Source organism: Cynocephalus volans, chromosome 5 (assembly GCF_027409185.1).
Source record: "Cynocephalus volans isolate mCynVol1 chromosome 5, mCynVol1.pri, whole genome shotgun sequence".
NCBI classification, from domain to species: domain Eukaryota; kingdom Metazoa; phylum Chordata; class Mammalia; order Dermoptera; family Cynocephalidae; genus Cynocephalus; species Cynocephalus volans.
Genome location: NC_084464.1, coordinates 135,450,142 through 135,469,360, shown reverse-complemented (window position 1 = coordinate 135,469,360; position 19,219 = coordinate 135,450,142). Strand labels below are relative to the sequence as shown.

The window sequence follows — 19,219 nt, the reverse complement described above, 5'->3', positions numbered from 1 at the left end:
CTTCTGCGGGGTGAGAGCAGTAAGGCATTGAGAAAAAAGTAGGTGGTTTGGAGAGCAAAGGGCTGTGGTTCATGCCTTGCTAACTATGTGACCTTGGACAAACTGTCCACCCTCTCCAAGGCTCAGTTTCTTCTATGAAAGGGAGAAATTAATGATATTTACTTCATATAGGATTATTGTGTGGAGCAAATGAGTATATTTATGTAAAGGACTTACTTCAGGGCCTGACCTGTAGTGTTTGAGCAATGAAGTTTATGGTGTGACCCCAATAAAATCACACACACAGATGCCTTCTGATGGTTTTAAAGGGCTGTGAACATATAAGGTGATATTAGTTTAGCACATTATTTCTCATAATGTACTGCAAGCCTGTGTAATATTTGAGAGTTCTCTTAGTTCTGAGTTTGGAGACTGGAATACTCTCTGAGAGTGTCAGGTCACCTCCCACTTTCGCTGATTGGCAAGTGAGGATATTGGGGCTGGAAAGAGGAGACTAAGTCAGGAGTAGAGGAAGAGCGGTGGGGACAACCTGAGCAAGCAAGGGTAGAGGGGAAAGGCTGAGTTTTCCTTGCTATGGCTGGAACAAAGGCACTTCTGATGCTGGAAAACTTCATAGGTGGAAAATTTTTACCTTGTAACTCATATATAGATTCTTATGATCCATCGACAGGGGAAGTGTATTGCAGAGTGCCAGATAGTGGAAAAGAAGAGGTGAGTATATTCATTCACTTATAGAAGACTGAAATGTATTTAATATATTGGCGAATTATAGGTAACTTAATTTTCTAAAAGCAAAGGGTGTTGGGGAAAGGTGTAGAATTGTTAAACATTAGGAGAACAAAGATTCTGGATCTAGTTCTAAGAAGGTTTACCTTGTAATTGGACATATATGATACACTGAACAAGGCTCAGCTTACTGTATTCAAAAGCAAGTCGTTTTTCTAGCCAACCTAACATATAACCGGGTGCGTAGGACATTTTGTAATTCTCAGACATTCCCTATTAGGTGTCGAGTACAAAGTATTATTTGTAAGAACTATCACTATTAAGTGCGCCCTTTCCTCTACCAAGAGTTGTCTAAATTTACTGCTATACTCATGGATTTCTTTAGAAATGTGTCATTTCACTATCACAAGCAGCACAAAAAAACCCAGGGCTTTATTTCAGATTGCCTTTTAATAATTCCTCATGTTTTCAAAATACCTAGTAAGATAAAATTAATCATTTGACGAATGATAAAACTCAAAATCAAATTCCTGTATATTTTTGGAATTAGGTTTAATAGTACCTTTTTTCTTACTCAAAGTGTTTAATGGCATGCACATTACATTAAAAAAAATTATGTAAATTAATTTTACTTGAGGAATTTTGTAAAGTGTTTGATTATCAATTATTGCACTGAGATTGCAAATGTGTCTGTGGTGACAAATGTGGCTGATATATGTATAGTCATCTAATGCCTAATGGATTATAATTCTTAAGGCACAAAGAACTAGATTATTTAAAATATAATTTAGCCTTCATAATAAATATATAATATGCAAAGTTTTTTGAAGAATTCAGCTATTTTTTCTTTGTTGTTAATAATATTTCAAATCTGTTTTGTATTAGTAAAACCTTTAGACTTAGAGATTAATGTTTGCAAATATTGTGTAATTTATTGGTTAAACTACAACCAGCAGTTTTGTTTGCAAAACAAACAACCTAAGATAGATGTGGGAAATCCAGCCTTCTGTTTTCCACTCCTCCTTGTCTCAGAGTGTTTTCCAAAGTGAAGTTAAAAAGACAAACATGCCATATTCAGTTGAAATATTTTCTGCAGCTAATGGCTTATGCCTTTTCAGAAAATAGAATGAGGTATACATCCATCAGCTAGGAGAGTAGTAGACATTTTTGATTTCCCAGCAATCCAGCTTGCAAATATTCTATCTGACCCCATAAGTGCCAATTTTTTCCTGGCTTGAAAAATATGGTTACCATACAAACTATATGGTTCAGCTCTCAACTACTTAGAAAGTCGCTCATGGAAAATGGTGCTGGTGCTAACAGTGGCTGCCATATATTCAGCTCTTGTTATGCACTTTGCATGCACTAAGCCCTTTAACATGGATTGTCCCAAGTGGAAAGTTGTAAAAACCTAGAAACTAGAGTCTAACATCCTGATTTTACAGAGGACAGTGTGCAAACCATGTCATCTCTGATGCTTGGATCAATGGGTGCACATGCACATGCATGCGTGTTTGTGTAGCACATTTGCGTGGTAGCATGACAGTCATAAGCACAAACTGCAGTCAGACCGCCTGGCTTCAAAGACCAGCCCCACCACTTGATATCTATGGCCTTGACATAGAGCTGCATGCCTCAATCTTCTCATCTCTAAAATGGGGATAATAATAATACCTACTTCATAGTGTTGTTAAGAGGATTAAAAGAACTAGTATATGTAAATCTCTTAGTATCTAGCATATAGTAAACCCTTTCTAAGTATTAGCTTATGCTAATATCATTCTATATAGTAGACTAATATGTATTCTATATTATATGGATATAAGACTTAAGACAAATTAGAAAATATGAGTGGATGTGAATTGTCTGAATAGCAAAAAGATCAGATTTTTACATTGACTGTAGAATTGAGCTCTCCTCTTGCTGGCTGACAGGAGAGCTTCCCCACGGCTGCAGCTTGTGGTGGAGATCACCAAAGTCCACATTGCTTTTCTCATCCTTTCTAGAGGTCCACATTAGAGATTCAGTTTTTGAAGTGAAGCCATCATCTTTCCAGAAATTTCTAATTAACATGGGAATCATTTTATACCTTACTTCAGCTCAGCTTAAAGTGACTTTGTTTGCATGAAGAAAATAAGGAAGGTGTAGGTCAGGTTTTGCATGAGAGGGTTAGTGTAAGCTCAGGAGGCTAGATTTTTGTCAGATGATGTGATATGAGAAAGGTGCTTGTGGCTGCCTAAAGCCTGTGGGAAAGAATTCTGAGACTGAGCTGGGGCTCAGTGGTGGAAGAGAGCTGTATGTGATTATAAATTTTTGTCATGCATGTGGGAGAAAAGAGGAGTGAGATGCAGGCTGGGGATTTGCCATCTCTGGAAAAGGCATTACTTAGATGCTGCCTTAGAGAAGAGAAAGGCAGATGAGGACTTGAAAATTCATTTTACCTGCATCGCATTTTGACCATGAGGTGGCCATGTCCATACCTTCCCATTGTTTCCTTTTGCCTATAACTCCAAAACCAGGTCCCCAAGCTATCTGTTCAACCACAGATCACCTCCTCTTCAACAGAGTCCCCTTGGGCAGAGCTGGACAGAGGCAGGGATGGTGGTTATGACATAGCAGGTCAACTGTGGTCTTGGGAACCACAAAGATCTGGGTTTGAATCCTGATTCTGTCACTTATAAGCTGTGTGCCTCTGGCAAGTTACTTGAGTTTTCTGTGCCTCAGTTTTCTCATCTGTAAAATGAGCATAGAAATACTCATGTTGTAGAATTTTAAAAGGTGTTAAATGAAATAACTTGTGTAAAATATTTGGTATGTTCCCTTATGTAAGAAAATTAATAACTGACTAATATGATTAGTTATTCCCAGTGGGAATGGCAGTCTGAGGATGAGATATCACACAAAACTTTACATTACTCTTATTTATTTATTTGACAGCTGGCTGGTATAGGAATTGAACCCTGGACATTGGTGTTACCTGCACCATGCTCTAACCCACTGAACTAACCAGCCAGCCTTTTTCACACAAAACTTTAGACTTTATAAGATATGTCAGAGCTGGATTAAAAGCTTTAGAGATTCTACATATCTAAATTAAATTTCTTCTCCCATACAATATTTTAAAAAATTCTTCTTTTTGAAATGATGGAAATGTACATCTGTTAAAATTCAAATAGCTTCTTTCTAATTATCTGATTGACACGTTTTGGGTACCTTATTTGAAATGAAGCGTTTTTCTTTGTTTTTTATGGCGCCACTGCTTTGCTCATCTCATAAATACCTGTGTCATCTACTCTGTGGTTAGCTCCGCACTTAGGACATGTTGAATATTTGAAGTCAGGTAGGGAAAAAATCAGGTGTGTCGGGACCTGTGGATTCTGGATTCATCCAACTCCTCAGGGGAAACAGCTTTCAGATGACTCTGTCTTGTTTGCTCCTCAAAGATCGAAGCAGCAGTTGAGGCTGCCAGAGGAGCCTTTCCTGGCTGGTCATCCCGCAGCCCCCAGGAGCGCTCGAGGGTCCTGAACCAGCTGGCGGATTTGCTGGAGCAGTCCCTGGAGGAGTTGGCCCAGGCAGAATCTAAAGACCAAGGTGAGAGCCGTCTGAGGCAGGACTGTCTGTCTTCCATGCTCTCTCTAGCAGAGCTGAGGTTAGAGTGCAGTGGCTCTTACCTAATGCTTTTGAAAACTGTGATATATTACTCAGATATTGGCCATTAATACCCTCATTCCAGTGTGTCAGATGATCGCTTGCCCGCTAACTGTAGTGGCTGGGACTCAGGACTCTCCTAGGACTGCCAGGACAGCCTGTGTGTGCAGGTGCTTCTCCTGGCAATGGTAGAGGTAGACAGCAAAACCAGTCAAGGACCCGGAGGGCCAAGGCTTGCAGCTGGCTCACTTCTGCCTCCTTCTGATGGCCAAAGCAAGCCATGTGGCTAAACACAAAGCCAGGGGGCAGGGAAGCATACTCTGTCCATTTGGTGGAAGGCTCTTCAAAGACATATGGCAAAGGACATGAGTATGGGGAGAGATGGAGAACTAGGGCTGATTGATCATGCAATCTTTTGCTCATTCTAAGCAGAGAATTTCAGAGCAAAGATAATTTGAAGAGCAGTTGCACAGCCAAATTATTTTAGAAAGTTTTCTGACATGTCAGCCACTATTCCACTTCCAACACAATTTCTCAACTTGTTATCTCCTTCCCAGAGGTCAGGGTAATGGGGTTACCGTCTGTAAATCTTTGCAATAATATCTGTTAGGAAAAGCCAAGATCTTTAAAAATTATATGCATGCTATAAACCAGTCTAAAAGTTAGGAAGCAGCCTGAATTCGAGGCCTTAAAAAGACAGTTTCCTCTAATGGAAACTCTGACTGCAGAGTTTCCCTGCTTCACTAAGGACAACTCAGTAGCAATCCAGGGAAACTTATGTTTTCCTTTCTGTTCCTTCCGGGAGCTAGAACATGCATGTGCACGTGATGGATGAGCAAGTGGTGTAGGCCATCCTGTATCATGGTTCCTGTCAGTCCTTCTGATGACTCTACCATGGGCTGGGAGGACATTTCATATATGTCACATGTTTATAAAAGTGTTTTTGTTTTTTTTGTGATGTGCAAATACAGCTGTCTTAACACCCATTATTCCAACCCCTTTGTCACATGTACAAATCCTGGTGGTTTTGAATTGTAAGAGCTTGTATGGGTGAAGCAGTAGCATCTGGCAAATTCATGACAGCTATAAAGTGTTCAGTCCCCAAAGCAAAGATTATTTGACTCAACTTTAACCCCCATACCTCATTTTATAACCTCATACCTAGTCACTTCCTAGTTTTATCAGACTATGATCAACTCTTTGTATAGTCAAGGAATACCTACCCCAGGCTGGAAGGAACTAGTCCAGTGTGAGTTGGGATACGTGCATGGTGAAAGCTGACCAGTAGATAGTGTCTCCACTTACTCTGTGTGAAATGCACTGACAGCGCTTTATGTGGTTTACATCTTACAGGGAAAACCTTGACACTGGCAAGAACCATGGACATTCCCCGGTCTGTACAGAACTTCCGGTTCTTTGCTTCCTCCATCCTGCACCATACATCAGAGTGCACGCAGATGGACCAGCTGGGCTGTCTGCACTACACTGTGCGGACCCCTGTGGGAATCGGTAGGTTTGTTCAGTGAAAGCCTGCATCATCATCTATAAGACTGACCTCCAGGAACAGACTAAGGACAAGGAAGGAGCTGATTTTTTTCTACTTTTACTGAAAATTCATTGGCCTCAAAAATCCATTTCTAGTTTATTCTATTTGTGTTAAATTCCCTACATACTCCTGAAACATCATCCTGGAAAATCACAAGGAAAAGAATGATGCTAAGAGTAAATTCACATGCCAGAAAATTTTTTTGCTACCTACAATTAAAAAACCTATTTCCAGAGTGCAGTGGTTAAGACTGTAGAAATGTCTGGGTAAATCACTTAACTGCTGTGTGCTTCATTCAGTATCCTATCTGAAAATCTGGGATAATAGCTTAATTTTATCTTTATATGTTTTATATGAATTAGGTAAATTAATAAGTGTAAGGCACTTAGGATATTGGCAGGTATGTGGTAGATAAAGCGTAACTGAGAATGATCCACTTCCTCACTCATTTCTTTGCCTCTTGCCCTTTGGAGGAATATATGAATATCTGCAATGACTTAAAGTATCCACTAGATGTCATCGTTTCCTTTGAGAAAAAATATCAACCACATTTTATTAAATAGCTTCATTTTCTGAATGTAAGGTAAAAAGAAAGAAAATGGGACATTTTACTGCTTTGATTCTTTGGGCCCTTCAGAAATTATGTTTTTAAGGCATTGTGGAAAGCTCTAACCTCTTCCTAAGCAGTATTTTGCTGAAAAAATATTCTGTTATTTCCTATAGAACAAATTTTTCAATGGGAAATTTAATAATATGAAATGTACACTTATTTTCATAGCACAGTCTTGGGAGAGAGAAGAAACTAAGGTATCCATTTTCTTATTTATAAGGTAGATTTTATGCTTGTGTGTTTTGTTGTTGGAAACCTGGACAGTTTCAGAATATTGCATGGAGACACACCCTAGATGTTGGTTATGTTACTTTATCCAGCAAACCTATCTGGTCAGGTGACAGGTGAGAATCTAGAGAGAATTTTTATTAAAAAATCTTCTGGATAGCCAAAATTGATTTCACAGTGCATGCATCAAAGTTAATTGGCCTTACTGATAGCAGGGCCCACATACGAAACACTCAGAACGTTTTTGCTCCTATTTTACAAATAATTCTATAAAGCTTGTCTCAGTCCACAAAGGATTAGAAACAGAGGCGGAGAGAAACTTGTTAGAAGAAATAACAATGGGACAGCTTAATAATGAGGAGGGAGAAGTGTTTTAAAAAGTAAAGATCAGTCTATAAATCTCAAAATGCATCACATTCTGGAACTGTGTAGTGGTAGGTGACAGCCTTTCCCCCTGGAGCTTCTATTGCTGCTGTTCATAACTGTCATTGTGAAACATCAAGAAATGGTAAATCATACTGATTTTACTCTGCTTTAAAAGGTGTAGTTGTTTGTAATGTATTTTAGAACTAATCTCCCTACCGTTGGCTACAAATAAGCAAAGTTTGGGGTTTTTAGAAGAGTCGAATTTGGGGCAGCATGCAAGAGTTCTGCCTTAATAACCGGTCTGCATCGGACGGTCTGCTTCTGAGGGGCATGTTATCACTGGCAGTGCTTCTGTTCTGGTCCTTTAGCTGGTCTCATCAGTCCTTGGAATTTGCCACTCTACTTGCTAACCTGGAAGATAGCTCCGGCCATTGCTGCTGGGAACACTGTGATAGCCAAGCCCAGTGAGCTGACTTCTGTGACCGCGTGGATGTTGTGCAAACTCCTGGATAAAGCAGGTAATTAGGTGTTGGTATTTGAGGGGAGGCACAGAGCGGGAGCAAAGTTATATTGTATAGAAAAATCTTCTACTCAGCAGCAGAATCAATTGCAGCAACATCTTTGGGTTTCGTCTCCCTGATTCCTTTCTGAGAAATCCCCGTCATCCATAGGGTTCTTCATCAGTCTGCTCCAGATAGTATCTTCAGTAGTCAATTTAAATCTAATGTTTGAACCACACGTTAATCTTGATGAAAATGAGAATATTGCTAGGTACTCCTATAGTTTGTATAATAGAAACAGCCGTCTTTTCAGATTTGAATTGTACATCCCTCAGTTTTCCCTGTCTTTGGGACCACACCTTGGGAGCTGACACAATGTGGCCTCTTACCCATGTGTCAAGGGTTCTCATTTGCTCCTTGTCTTTTTCCTGTTAGTAGTTTAATGGCCACATTCAGGTTGTGTTCCCGGTTTTGTTCTGGGGTGTAACTCTGCACAGGACAGCTTTATACTGCACCAGTGTTCGAAGGTAAAAGGTGGGTGACCCCAGCAGGTAACCTGCGAGAAGGTTCCCTACTGGTAAGTCTCTCAGCTCCTGTCCCCCCACGGCCAGGGTAGGAATGATGGCCGGATGGTGGGGACGTACCTACCGTCCTTCTGGTTGTGACAGCCCCTGCTGTGCCTGCTGCTTTCCAGCCCACAGAGAGGGTCCTGCTGGGCTCGCCCACATCCACGGCATGGGTGGTGGATGAGTGCCTCTCTCTCCCCCTCTTCTGGATAGCTTTTCTCTCAAAGCAAAAACATACACATTAGCTTCCAGTACAGTTTAGCCAGTTCTTTACTCCAGCATTTAGATGACAGGTGAAAACAGGCTATTTAGGGAAGGGTGTTGAGCCTTATGACCCTAGTATTCTACAGAGCAAGGAGACCTCCCAACCTGGGTCTTTGAGATGATGTCTGTGGGTGCCCCAGGCCCCTGGGGGTGTATGGCATGGATGTGCCTTCCTCTCCCAAGTCCAACAGTATGTCAGCTCTTCCTTACAAAAAAGACCACATTCGAATCCTGTTCTTTGCAAAACTGAGCCTCTGGTGTTTGCAGAGGTCTAAGGCATTTCTTTATAGCCTGGTGACTGCAGGTTCCCTAGAGTGAGGTAGGATTGGGGCTTACACTCTACTTTGATCCCGTGTAGGGAAGGGGACACGTGGAGGTGGGGTGTCACCACAGAGCCATGTTCCATGACCACTCTCTTGTGAGATCAAACACATCTTGTTCTAAGTTGTTTTTCTTAACCACTTCCCCCAGAACCTGGTCCGCACAGGAGTTTTCTGTTTCTATGTCTGCACAGCACTGCTCTTATTTCTTGTGAACTAATAAGCGTATTATATACCAAGACAGCCCTTCTTTTCTTTCCTGCCTAGGCTGGCTTTGTCACACTTTCCTCCCTTGACCCACACTGAGAGTGTAATGCCCAAACTGCACCTCTCTTAAGCCCTCAGTTTCTCCGCTGGGATTAGGAGGAAGCGTGGATCACATACACGTAAGGGAAACTTTTAATACAGCAAGGGAAAGAAGGGAAGATAAACTGGTCATACATTCTGGGTGTGTAAAGAGCTTGCTCCTCTAGTGCTGGGCCTTCAAACAGACCTGACAGATGACCTTTTTGTGAAATAAAATCATTTTTAAAAGTACACAGTGAATACCTCTTTGGGAGTCCTAGAATATTCATTTTCTTCTTAGGGGCACCAAATGTTTGCCCTCATTCCTGGAGTGTCCATGGACTGAAATTTTCTGGCCTTTCCTGTTAGTTTCTTGTACCCTGTTTAAGCTTCAAATCCTTCTCGTTACCACCCTGCCAGGCACGTGTGTGTGAAGGGCTTCTCTTTGTCTGTTCCTTCGTGTCTGTTAGTCACTTACCCTGAGATCTGCTGTGTCACTATTGGCCAATGAAACTGCTTTCCTTCTCTTATAACCAGACTCTCTTAAGGGTTAGAGGGCAGATATCTCTAGAAAAGTTTCGTTAATGTCTCGATTTAGTGGCAAAATGGTACTGAGAAATAATGGCCAGCAGACGGCTCTTAACATATTAACATCAAACAAACAAAATAAAAAACAAAGGAAAAAAAAGAAAAAAGAACAAAAAAAAAAATATTAACATCAGAGCCTGGAGAAATGTAATCTAAATTTTAATCCCGTTGGGTAGAAGGCAATCAGCCTGCTGAAATGAGCTCATTTTCTTGTGGTGACAAATATGTGATATTCCTATGTTTTCTCTCACCCTCTCAAAATGCTTCTGTAAGCATTAGAAGTGATTTGATCCTTTTTTTTTTTTTTTGCCTACAGGATTTACAAAGCCTAACAGTCCCCTGTCTTCTGCCCCCATCCACTCACACACACACTGATGAGATGCAGGCCCCATCAGGGAGCGCTGGCAGCATGTCCTGCTCTCCTCCCATCGGCCACTGGGAGGGCCTCTCCTCCCACACTCTTCTTTGCTCCAACCTAAAGCCTGGATGCTCTCACAAGGTGCCAGGCACTTCTTGGCAGGACCTATGATCCAGGACTGACTGAAGCTAGATTTCAGCAAATGTGCATGTTGGGTACAGAAATGGGGCCACTAGAAGTGGGGCTCTGCCAGACAGCATGGTGACTTATGGGGTCTTCCCACCTGTCTCCTTGGGGACTCACCTTGATGGGGCTGCTGTTGGCCCCTCAGGGTGATCAGGCTAAGGCTGTGGCTCTAGCGGAGGGTGTTCTGGATGATAATGGATCATCAATGTGAAATTGTTATTTAACTTTAAAAGTGAATTATTGAAGAGATGGTTTGAATCCAAGAGAGTATGTTTCTAATGAGGAGAGAATGTCTAACCTGGAGTGAGGGAAGGACAGCAGGAGCAGGGGTGCAGCTCTAAAAGCTTGCACAGTGGAGGGTTTTTGCTTCCACTGTGGTTCGACCTGAAGAAACAGAGGGAATAAATCTAGCCACCTCCAGGCAAACCCCAAGAACTTCCCAGGGATATCAACAGGGTTACACATAAGATTTTCTTTTTGGACACTCAAAGCTTCCTGATTTGGATAATGTATGCTAAGCATTCATTTACTGTGACCAGTTGTGCTGCTTCCTGGTTGTTATGCAACCTCACTGTGCCTCAGATTTCACACTCGTGAATGAGCAAAGTAATGCTCCGCAGCTCATAGGGCTGTCATGAGGTCTGAAGGGTGTGAATCACTTATAGCAATGGCTGGCCTGCAGTAAGCACCCAGTAAATGGGAGCATTTACTGGTGTTAATTCTATGTGCCAAACTAGGCTGTGGCACAACATAGAGCAAAGAGCAGCTACCATTTTTGCCTTAGCTCACACACTTTCTAGTGGTAGGCAGGTGGTAAACAAGTCAATCCAGAAAACACATAAGTAAATACATGCAGATATAGAGTAGAAGGGTCTTGTGATAGAAAAGATTGAGGCACCTATTTTTTGATTGTTCTTAGTACTTGCAAGTTGGCCCTAGTGGGTAATGGTGCTGTCCATATCATGGGTCACGAGACCTCCAAATAAAACTCACCCTCCCTGGGAAGCTTCCCCTGCTCCTAGGCCAAGACAGTTCATCTCTTCTCTGCACCCTGAAGCATTTACACACCCTCTACTCAACATTTCCACACTGCACTCCTGGAGACCAAGTTGGAGTAGGGCACTGCTTCCTCACTGGGCTTGACTTGCCTGGGGATATCTCTGCAGCCAAAACCCCTATGGCCTAGTCCATGTTATGGAATGAGTTACCTAGAATGTGTTCTATCCTACCTCTCTCCAGGGCAAAGCACCCAGAGAAATCCCACTTAGTGTGTACTGCAGGCAGAAGTGACTCTGTAGTTTTTGCTGTGCTCTTAAACTAGAGGCAGCTGTAAAAGTTCCAAGTGTTGTAAAACCCATCAAGTGCTCCGCGCCCCCCGTCCCCATCCAAGCAATTGGACTTTCAAGGAGAATCTCCACGTAACCTGAAGTCCTTGACATACTGGGGAGAATGACTGTAATGGATGCTGTTTTCCATGCAGGTGTTCCATCAGGTGTGGTCAACATTGTGTTTGGAGCAGGGCCCAGGGTAGGCGAGGCCCTGGTGTCCCATCCAGAGGTGCCCCTGATCTCATTCACTGGCAGCCAGCCCACAGCTGAGCGTATCACCCAGCTGAGTGCGCCCCACTGCAAGAAGCTGTCACTGGAGCTGGGGGGCAAGAATCCTGCCATCATCTTTGAGGATGCCAACCTGGAGGAGTGCATCCCGGCAACTGTCAGGTCCAGCTTTGCCAACCAGGTATGTCCTCAGGGTTTTTTTCCCTCCCTCTGTCACCCTGTCAAGCTGGATCTGTTTCATCACAGTGCAGAGCCCGGGAGTGAGCAGATCAATCCAGTGCCGTTCCAGTGAAAGGACGATCAGTGCCTGGAGTTATTCCATTGACTACCAGTTCAATCTTAATGTCAAGTAGTGGCCTTATGGAGTCACAGCTTCTGCTCAGCAAACTCTTCTTCTTAAGTGACACAACTTTTATCAGGTACCAGCCATGGGCATTAATTTTATTCCTCTATGCTTTTCCGTTGCTTTATTCACATGGTTGCCCTGTCTCTTCTTGCCATCCAAATGTCCTGTTCCCAGTAAACCTTATTCTCCCCACAAAAGCATCCCAAATGCATTCATATACTGAGTTACAAATACCTGATAGAGTCAAGAGCAGGTTTTGCAGCTCGGAGTCATGGATGGGCTTCAGGACATCTTTGCATCTCCTGAAATTCTATAACAGGTGTTTTTCTGGTTCTGTAGTTTTGGGCAGTTTCTTCAAGGCCATGGCATTTTCCAGGGTGAGGGACACTACAGCAGGTCAGCAGGTCAGTAGGCTTCATGAAAATGGGAACAGCGCCTGCTTTTGTGCAGCATTTGTAGTGTCAGTGTCTGGAATATCGCCTCGGATGTAGCAGGTGTGCACTAACACTGAATGATTTTCTCCAAAGCATATTTTTATTTTAGCAGACAATAAAGACTTAAGCCAAAGAGAGTTAGAACTTCCATAGAAGGAAAGAGGAGCAGAATGAGATCTGTCTTTACCTAACATTGGATGTCACATCACCTCTGGAACCCGTGTTTCTTCATCAGTAAAATCATATGGAGAATAGTAATGCCTCCCAACAGGGTTTTTTGTGAGTGAAGGTGAAAAATACTACTTTCAGTTATTATTTTCATGATAATTGTAATTGTAATTATTTCTCTCACAGTAATTCCTAGAGAAAGTGGCTAGAAATATAGAGGGTTTCTGGATTAATAGATGCAATGCAATTTTATGATACAACTAATTTAATCACTAAAATAGGCAAATATCAAATGACCAATAAAGGCAAGTGTTTTGATGGCTAAGGGACAATGACAGAGACAGACTGTGGACTGAGACATTGAGATGAGAGAAAGTTGGGTACATTCCCTGCATTGAAGTAAATGAATTTTAAGTGTGGGGACATGGACTGTAAGCTTCTTGGCTAACAGAATTGTGCTAGGATTTGAATTTGCCCAGAGAGGGGAACATGAGCCTAACTAATTGGCCGATCCAAGGCAACAAATGGATTTTAGTAAAAATAAACAAACAGCTTGATTTCTTTACTTAGCTGAGTGATGAGTTCTATGCAGTGCATACTTCTTCCTTAATTGAACATAACCGGCTTTTTTTTGAAGCATCTCTTTGTGACCTTGGGCATGTATTAATCCAAAACTCTGTTTCTTAACTGTAAACCACAAAAGCTAACACACCACTGAATTATCATGAGGAAAGCATCCTGCACAGTGCCTGGAGTATGATAGGCACTTGATAAATGATATTGTCTTTTTTTCATTTCCTCTAAAGTCATCCTCCCAGGAATCTTATAATTACCTGTGCTTTCCTGGCACTGAGTAATAGAAAACTTGGTAAAATCTTCAAGTGTCTTTATCATGGCCTCCCTCCCCATGTGACACAGGGCACCGTGCAAATGAAATTGTCCAGTGTTTGGACATTTCCTGAGCCAGATATGCAGATGATTCTGATAGTAATGCTGGTTGCAGAAAGCATTTGTTATTTCAAAACATAAACTGTTTCATTTGGACAATAAACCTTTACACAAATACCAGGATAATTAGAAGCATTCTATTTCCTAGGATTGTTACAAAGAACAAATATAAATGTGATGAAAATAGTTATTTATGCATTTGTGTACTCGTTATACATGCATAATGCTTTGAAATGTCTACGATGTGGCTTGTTAGATTACATGCTATATTCAAATGGCAGGCTTTTTTTCACTCAGAAACCTGTTAGGACCTCTCCCCTGAACACTCAGCATCTCTACTGACTGTCCATTAGACATCAGGACTTACCATGTTACTCTCCCTCTCCTTCCCTGGATTTGTCTCCCTCCCCTGGAATTCTCATCCCCTCCCTGCCTCGTGTTCCAGGGAATAGCACTACTATCTGCCCGGTGACTCAGGCCAGAAACCCAGATCATCCTTGTTCTTGCCCTCTCTTTTCCTCATACACCATATCTAATCCATCGACAGGTGCTGTTGGTTCTATCTGTAAGACAGATCCTGAATCCTCTCACTTCTGTAGTGCATCTATACCAGTCTCCTACACTTTTGGGGTCCCATGCCCGTGTAGGAATCTAACTTAGCAGATCTCTATCTCTTCTCTTCATCTCCATTGGTGCCTCCCTGGTCCAAGCTACCTCCACTTATCTGGACTTCTGGAATGTTCTCCCAACTCTCCACTCTGTTCCCACTCTCATTCCCTTCCATTCTACTTTCCACACAGCTGCCAGAATGATTATTTAAAAATGTAAATCTGATCATATCACTCTGCTGCCTAAAACCTTCCATTATCTTTTCATGATACTGAGAGTTAAATGTAAGCTCCTTATGAGCCTATGGGATTGCATGACATTGCCTTGTTCACCTCCAGCCCTCATTTCCTACCATGCTCCTCCTGTCGCTGCCCCACTCCCACCTCAGCCCCACCCGCTGGCTTGCCTTTCCCCATGCACATGGTGCTCGTACCCGGTGCTCGTTCCTGCAGCTGCTGAGAGATCCCCCCCTCCAGATCTTTGCCAGACCAGCTCCTTCACGTCATCATGAGTCAATTCAAATATCCACTCTTTGCAAGTGCCTTCCATGACTCTCTTAAGTAAAATAGCTGCCCCCCATCAGCTTGTATCCCCATCCTCTGCTTAATTTTCTTTTATTGCTTGGGCACTTCTTGAAGTTATATACTTCACTGAGTTTGCTTGCTTGTGTTTTTGTCTGTCTTTCTCACAAGACTGTGTGTTGCATACAGTGGGACTCTGTCTTGTTTACCATTGGACCTCACTGCCTAGACCTGTGCCTGATACATGGTAGGTGCTCAAACGTGCAGGGTGACCTACCCATGAAGGAGAGCTCCCTCCAATCTTGTCATTGTCCTCATGTGTCATTCTTGGCAGGGTGAAATCTGCCTTTGTACCAGCAGGATTTTTGTCCAGAAGAGCATCTATAGTGAATTTGTAAAGAAGTTTGTAGAAGCTACCAGAAAGTGGAAAGTTGGCATTCCCTCTGATCCATCAGCCAGCATGGGCGCTCTGATAAGTAAAGCACATTTGGAGAAAGTAAGTAAATCTCTGCCATGTAAGTAACAGAGTTCTTATTTGGAGAGAAGCTCAGTGCAAGGCATAGCACCTGTCAGGCTTTGAAATAGTTAATTATTAACTCCATTTTTGAAAAATTATGACCTGTGGGAAATTGTCCCTGGACACAGAGTCTAAAAATTTTGGTTATGAATATGCAAATGTAGTCCAGGTTAAAAGAGCAAATCCACATAAAATGAATGAACTTGAACTATCAGCATGTGGACATCACCAGTAGCATGGTGAAGGCAAATTCCAAACCATAAAGGTCAGCTAATAAGAATGATGCAGACCCAGAGTGGCAGGGAATTCTATAGGCAAACATTCCCTATGGAAAAGGCCTGTCTCTGGTTTACAGCAGATAGGATTCCAGAAGTGCCAGCACAATCCAAATTGTGTGGTCCTTAGAGGGGTGACCAGTGTAGCCCATCTTGAAGAACCCATTGATGGTCTCTGAGTCATTTATGAAATTCAGATCTTTAGGGTCATTTTAATTTATTACCAGATGTGATTCTCAAAATAAGTCATAGATTTTGGAGTTAGAAGTACCTTGTTTTAAGCTGAGGTAACTGAGGCCTAACAAGGGAAACTTGCCCCCATCAGTCAGCCATTGAGGGACAGAGCCTTACTTAAAGTTTTAGAAATCTATGACAATGCACAGTGCATTGGAAGATTGACTACATTTAACTTTGACCTTCATGACATGGTGAAGCACAGATGCTTGTAGATGGGAAGATGTAGTAGCTTGATGGTCTTCTGTTTCTGTAGTGAGATAGGAAGCAGGGTGAGGAGGGGAGAAAGTGTTGAAGGTTTTAGGGAGGGTGGAGAGAGTGTGAGGTAATCTTGCAGGAGGTCAGAAGAGAGAAAAGACCGGGAAATGACAGAGTTATTAGCAGGGCAGCTCAAAGGGCTTACCGGAGGCTTGTGGACACTTATTTGAAGTAAGGCCAGATAGCACGGCTGTTTTTTCCAGCCAAATTTCCTTGCCTATTTACGGGTACATAGAGCATAGGCAGTGGTACCCAGAATGTCATGGGAACTCACAGTTGGGGATAATCCCACCTTCATGGAATGAAGATTCACCAGGTATAGGAGGCTCCTTTGTCCTCTTTCTCTTTTTGCTGTTCTGGACAGTAGGGCTTCAGGCCTGCCTGCCACACCTGCAAGCGACAGGTGAAAAACAACTTTAACACACTCCCGAGTGTTTCCTGTGATGCAAAAGTTAACTTCCAAGAAGTATCTTCCAGTAGGTTCAGGCTATCGTGCAGTCTGCGGTCTCTTTGCAATTCACCCGCTCACCTTCATCTTGACTTCTCCTGTTCACACAAGACACCCACTTCTGGCATCTTTTAATTAATATGAATGGATTGTTTCAAAAGGAGCAAGAGAGTAGGCAAACTTTTCTTAGTTTCTACCCACAAACTAGAATAAGGCAAGTTCTAGGAAAGCTTTGAGATCATGGTGGATGTTTGGGGAGGAAGTTTAATCCTATACATCTGTACCAAATGTTCTATTTTTTACAAACTTTAATTTCACAGCTTATTAAGTGTTCTACAGACTGTTAGCAAAATTAGTAATAGAATAATGTTACCTCTTTTTTACATGGCAAATAAACATATAGCTGTACATTGAATATAGTTCTACAATGGAGTCCTAATCTAATACTGGAGCAGAGTGCTCAGACAGATGAATAAGTAGGAATCCAAAACTTTATTTCAAAATTTAGCTTGGCTTTGGTTTACTACTTGGCTGCTGTTCTCTACTTTTAATTTTTTAGGACTACTTTTCCACCTCTCTTATGCTTATAATGCCCCTCAGGTGCAGAATAATGTACTAACATTATTCTGTTATAATAATGTGACTTCAACAACATTTCCATGCATAAATATATATCATTATTATAATGAGTTATTTCTACAACCATTATTCATAAACATCTGTCATTATCTCTGAGTCACTGGGTTAATTTATTACATAATTTTTTTCCCATTATAATTAACTATATTACCTAGATATATTTTCAGAGTATAATCAGTAATAAGACTAGAAATTAGAAATTATTTGTTCTGGAAACTCAACTATTGAAAGCATCCTGGCCTTTAACTAAATCTTATATATCCTTTGCTTGCCATTTTCTGCAATGGACATAGTCCCCAAAGGGGAGATAATAGTCTTTTGTGTATTTAACTACAGAATATACCTGAGTGTGAGTTCTATCTTTACTGTTTATTAGCTGCATGATCCATTTACATTTTCTGAGGCTCAATTATATCATCAGCAATCAGGGCATAATAATAGATAAAAATGGCTAATAGAGTTTTGGGAGGATCTAGTGAGAGTGTATGAGGAGCACTTGTCTGAGTGCCTGGCACTTAGACATGGATGGGAGCTGAGTGCCTGAATCATGGCTGCAGCACCTCTGCCCTCAGGCTGAACAGTTGAGTGACAAAATAATCAACCTTTGGTTTCTTTGCAATGAACTTGTACATCTTTATGAGATGATTAGAAAATATTAAAATTTCTGCTGATTCGTGTGAAGCCAAATGGTAAGATGTTGCTAATTATGGTTTTTACCTGCCCAGGTCAGAAGTTATATCCAGAGAGCTCGTGCAGAAGGGGCTCAAATTCAGTGTGGTGATGGAGTGGACAAGCTGAGCCTTCCCTCCAGAAATCAGGCAGGCTACTTTATGCTTCCCACGGTGATAACAGACATTAAGGATGACTCCTGCTGCATGAAGGAAGAGATATTTGGTCCAGTGACATGTGTCGTCCCCTTTGATAGTGAAGAGGAAGTGATTAAAAGAGCCAACAGTGTTAAGTATGGGCTTGCAGCTACGGTGTGGTCAAGCAACGTGGGGCGCATCCACCGAGTGGCGAAGAAGCTGCAGTCAGGCTTGGTGTGGACCAACTGCTGGCTTGTCAGAGAGCTGAACCTTCCTTTTGGGGGCATGAAGAGTTCTGGGATAGGTAGAGAAGGAGCCAAGGACTCTTACGACTTCTTCACTGAAATCAAAACCATCACCATTAAACACTGATCTTCACCAGTAGAGAAGATGCTACGGTCAATGCCTGGCTGCAGAGAATCAATCGTCCAATGTGATGAACGGAAATACTGGCATAAATTCCAGCCATGTCTTGACTCTGCCTTATCCTCAGTAGTTAGTATTTTTACCTGCTGGTGAAGAGATGCTATCTATCTTCATTGTGGACTGAGAGAAGAGAAGTCTTCTGAATTGGAAGACACAAAAAGGAAGCTAACAATCGTCAGGTTCCTCCCATGTTATGTCTTCTTAGTGTTTTTTTGTTTTTTGTTTTTCCATTTTGGTAGAATTCTTGGTGATTCCCAGATAATGAGATATTTTCATTTGCAAGTACATAGTTTAAAAAAAAATCTACAAATCCAAAGAGAAACAAATTACCACAATTTCCTACCTTTGGGGAGATTGTAGAGATGGTCCCCCTCGTCCATTAGCCTCTAGCATGGCTAATTGATAATTGATTGTACCTCATTATGTAAGGGGGCAGTGGACATCCATGGAATTTGTTAGAGAAGGCCTTTATGGTAGGCCCTGCTAAATGTGTCTGTACAAGACAAAGAAAAATAAAGTAACTACCACTTTTGGTTGGAACAAGAAGAGGAAATAGTTTGGTCCATTCCTACTGCTGAGTCTAATCAATTCCAATTCTTAGTGTATGTATCTAACAAGGCTTACGATTTACTAATCCCAAAAGAAGAAATAAATGTTAAGCAATTTTAGTAACCAGGCATATACCTGCTTCGTGGATTGTTCTTTGTTTCTCCATATCCCCATCCTCTTAGGAATATGGACTTTTTACTAAGTAATAAAGGTATTTGTAGTGCTTTTTTCAGGATCTCCCAAATGATCAGAGAAGAAAACTGAGATTTATAGAGATTAAGGAGCATACTCAAG

General features: G+C 41.7%; 1 protein-coding gene across 3 annotated transcripts; it reads left to right on the top strand.

The window, feature by feature from the left end:
- The first annotated feature begins 573 nt into the window (after positions 1 to 573).
- ALDH8A1 (aldehyde dehydrogenase 8 family member A1) lies at positions 574 to 18,322 on the top strand. 3 transcript variants are annotated; one of them, XM_063098100.1, is made up of 7 exons: positions 574 to 711; positions 4,170 to 4,317; positions 5,728 to 5,883; positions 7,493 to 7,642; positions 11,672 to 11,928; positions 15,108 to 15,269; positions 17,870 to 18,322. In XM_063098100.1, the coding sequence occupies exons 1-7, from the start codon at positions 574 to 576 to the stop codon at positions 18,320 to 18,322; spliced, it is 1,464 nt and encodes a 487-aa protein (XP_062954170.1). The 3 variants fall into 3 exon arrangements, with proteins under 3 accessions (XP_062954170.1, XP_062954171.1, XP_062954172.1); XM_063098101.1 differs by lacking the exon at positions 7,493 to 7,642; XM_063098102.1 differs by lacking the exon at positions 15,108 to 15,269.
- The last annotated feature ends 897 nt before the right edge of the window (positions 18,323 to 19,219 follow it).

What these genes read in the sequence shown, in the direction of transcription:
- ALDH8A1 (XM_063098100.1), top strand. Translation starts at nt 574, where the DNA reads ATGGCTGGAACAAAGGCACTTCTGATGCTGGAAAACTTCATAGGTGGA. An exon ending in GGCAGAATCTAAAGACCAAG is followed by an intron (nt 4,318 to 5,727) that starts GTGAGAGCCGTC and finishes TACATCTTACAG; the next exon opens with GGAAAACCTTGACACTGGCA. An exon ending in GGTCCAGCTTTGCCAACCAG is followed by an intron (nt 11,929 to 15,107) that starts GTATGTCCTCAG and finishes CATTCTTGGCAG; the next exon opens with GGTGAAATCTGCCTTTGTAC.